At 40.8% G+C, this 2,463-nt stretch overlaps 1 protein-coding gene across 1 annotated transcript in view; it reads left to right on the top strand.

Moving 5' to 3' along the window:
• The window catches only part of LOC138866161 (uncharacterized), an 11,434-nt gene that overhangs the window by 7,510 nt on the left and 1,461 nt on the right, over positions 1-2,463 (top strand). Inside the window, exon 3 of the mRNA XM_070138088.1 lies at positions 1,666-2,463. This exon is cut by the window's right edge and continues 1,461 nt beyond it. Within this exon, the coding sequence (XP_069994189.1) occupies positions 1,666-2,463 (798 nt within the window). The remainder of the gene's footprint in view (positions 1-1,665) is intronic.

Here is a 2,463-nt window from a genome sequence, read left to right as displayed (position 1 = left end):
AGCAATAATGATAATGATAATATAACAATAGTAATAATAATAATAATAATAATAATAATGATAATAATGATAATAATAATAAAAGTAATAATGATAATGATAATAATGATATTAGTTTTAATGACAATGATAATGAGAATAATGATAAGAACAGCAACAACAATAAAAATAACAGTAATAATAGTGATAATGATAACAATAATAATAATGATAATAATGATCATGATGATAATAAAACGATGATACTACTGCTACTACTACTAATAATAATAATGATAGTAATAACAATAATGATATTAACAATAATAATAATAATAATGATAATGTTAATAAGATTAATAATGGTAATGCTAATGATAGCAATAAAAAATATAACAATAATAATGATAATGATAATGCTGATAAGAATAATGATAATGATGAAGATAATGACAACGATAATAATAATTATAGTTATAATAATGATAATTATAATAATAATGATGATTATAATAATAATGATAGTAATAATAAAACTAATGATGATAATAATAATGATATAAATCATAATAATAATAATGATAATAATAATGATAATAGTAATAATAATAATAACACGAAAGCCTCGTCAACAATTAGCGAATGTGTAGCGGAAACGTAGCGACTTTTTCCGCTAACATTCGCTAGCGCTTTTAACCAGTCTTCAAAATTCCTTTATATTCCAGAGGCTTTTTGGCACTTTACATTTTTATCTTTTTATCTTTTTTTTTGGGGGGGGGGGGCGGGGGCGTTCTATTTCCTTTTTTAATATAAGCTTGACACGTTTTGAAAATTAGTGAGTAGACGAATTTTTTTTTTTTCTTTTTTCTTTTAGCTTTTGTAACTATTTGTATGTTTCGGTGTCTTTTTCTTCTGTATTTTCTTTTGTTCTTGTTTTAAAAGTAATTGATGAGTTACCATTACAGATTTATTCAATTAATTTATTCATTAGCTGACATATTTTTTTATCGCTTATCCAGAATTAAAAGTTTCGTAATTCAATGTTCAATTTCTTCATCCATTTATCAACGGAACACAATTTTTCAACTTCGTATTTGTCCTTCATCCATTATTTTTCCCTTTTATCTTGTTTCAAAAATTAGATTAACAGATTAACTCTAAAACGAAGACATAATCCATCCTGTCATTTTTTCCAACACAGAAAATGGGAAATATGAAAAACAAACTGGTATAACTCTTTTAAATCGTTTTGCCATCTCTGATTTTATTCATATTTTGTTTTATCATCAATATCATCATTATTGTTACTATCATAGTTATTATGTATTCAAAGGGTTATCGTATAATAAATTTTATTTTTCACTTAATTTTTTCTTTAGAAATCATAATGATAATAACGTAGAGAGGTATAAATATATATTTATATGCAGGAAAATTTAATGCATTCTAGCACTGAAAGCATATCGAGAAAGTAATGTGTCGGATTTATTCATGGAATCTATGTATTCATAAATGATATAGATAGATGGATAGATAAGGTAGATTGACAAATAGATAGATGGATAGATAGGTTGGAAGGTAGATAGATTTGTTAATGGATAGATGAATGTACAGATGTATAGTAGACTGATAGACAGACAGATAGGCTCTAGGAAGCGACCCCGCCTGACCCCGTCTCCCTTGCAGGCTTCGTGATCGTGGCGGCCTGTGTGATGACCTTCGAGGCCCGCGACAGCGCCGCCAAGATCGTGCCGGCGCGCTTCCGCAAGACGTTCCCGGAGCGCAGCAGCCGCCAGGAGGAGTCGGGCGTGCGCAACTCGGCGTGCCAGACCAAGTGGGAGACGCTGGGCCTCTACGGCTCCGAGCTGATGCGCCAGAACGGCCGCGAGCTGTCGCGCCGCGCCATGACCTTCGCCTTCATCCAGTTCTCGAAGAACCTGCAGTCCAGCATGGACTCCGCCGCCGAGTACTACGACTCGCGCGGCTCGCGGCCGCAGCTCGTCAAGTGCCCGTCGGCGCCGTCGCTCGTGCGCCCCTTCCAGCAGGAGGCGCGGCGCGTGGCGGAGGCGCCGCGCGTGCTGCGGGTCACGGCGCGCCCCGCGCAGCCCCCCAGCAGCCCGCGCCGCCGCCTGGCGCCCAACAACGGCCTGCCGCGCCAGACCATGTCCATGGACAACCCCGCCGTGCGCGAGGTCTACACGGCCGCCTACCCCGCCTTCATCGGCGAGCGCGGCGACGAGGACCTGGAGCTGGGCGCGTCGGCCACGGGCGTGCACCGCAGCGGCAGCGAGGCGTCGCTGGCGCTGGACCTGCACCTGCCGCAGTGCTCCGTGACGCTGGCCGTGCGCGACCAGAGCCGCTCGCCCAGCAACGCGCGCACCGACTACGACGACGTGTCGCCCGCCAGCCCGCTGCTGGAGCCCGACCTGGAGGCGGCGGGGCCGTCCGGCCTGTCGTGCCTCAAGGTGGACAAGCAGACCTCCA

The sequence above is a fragment of the Penaeus vannamei genome, chromosome 24 (genome assembly GCF_042767895.1).
Source record: "Penaeus vannamei isolate JL-2024 chromosome 24, ASM4276789v1, whole genome shotgun sequence".
In the NCBI taxonomy this organism is placed as follows: Eukaryota; Metazoa; Arthropoda; class Malacostraca; order Decapoda; family Penaeidae; genus Penaeus; species Penaeus vannamei.
This window is presented reverse-complemented; position numbering and strand designations above follow the sequence as displayed.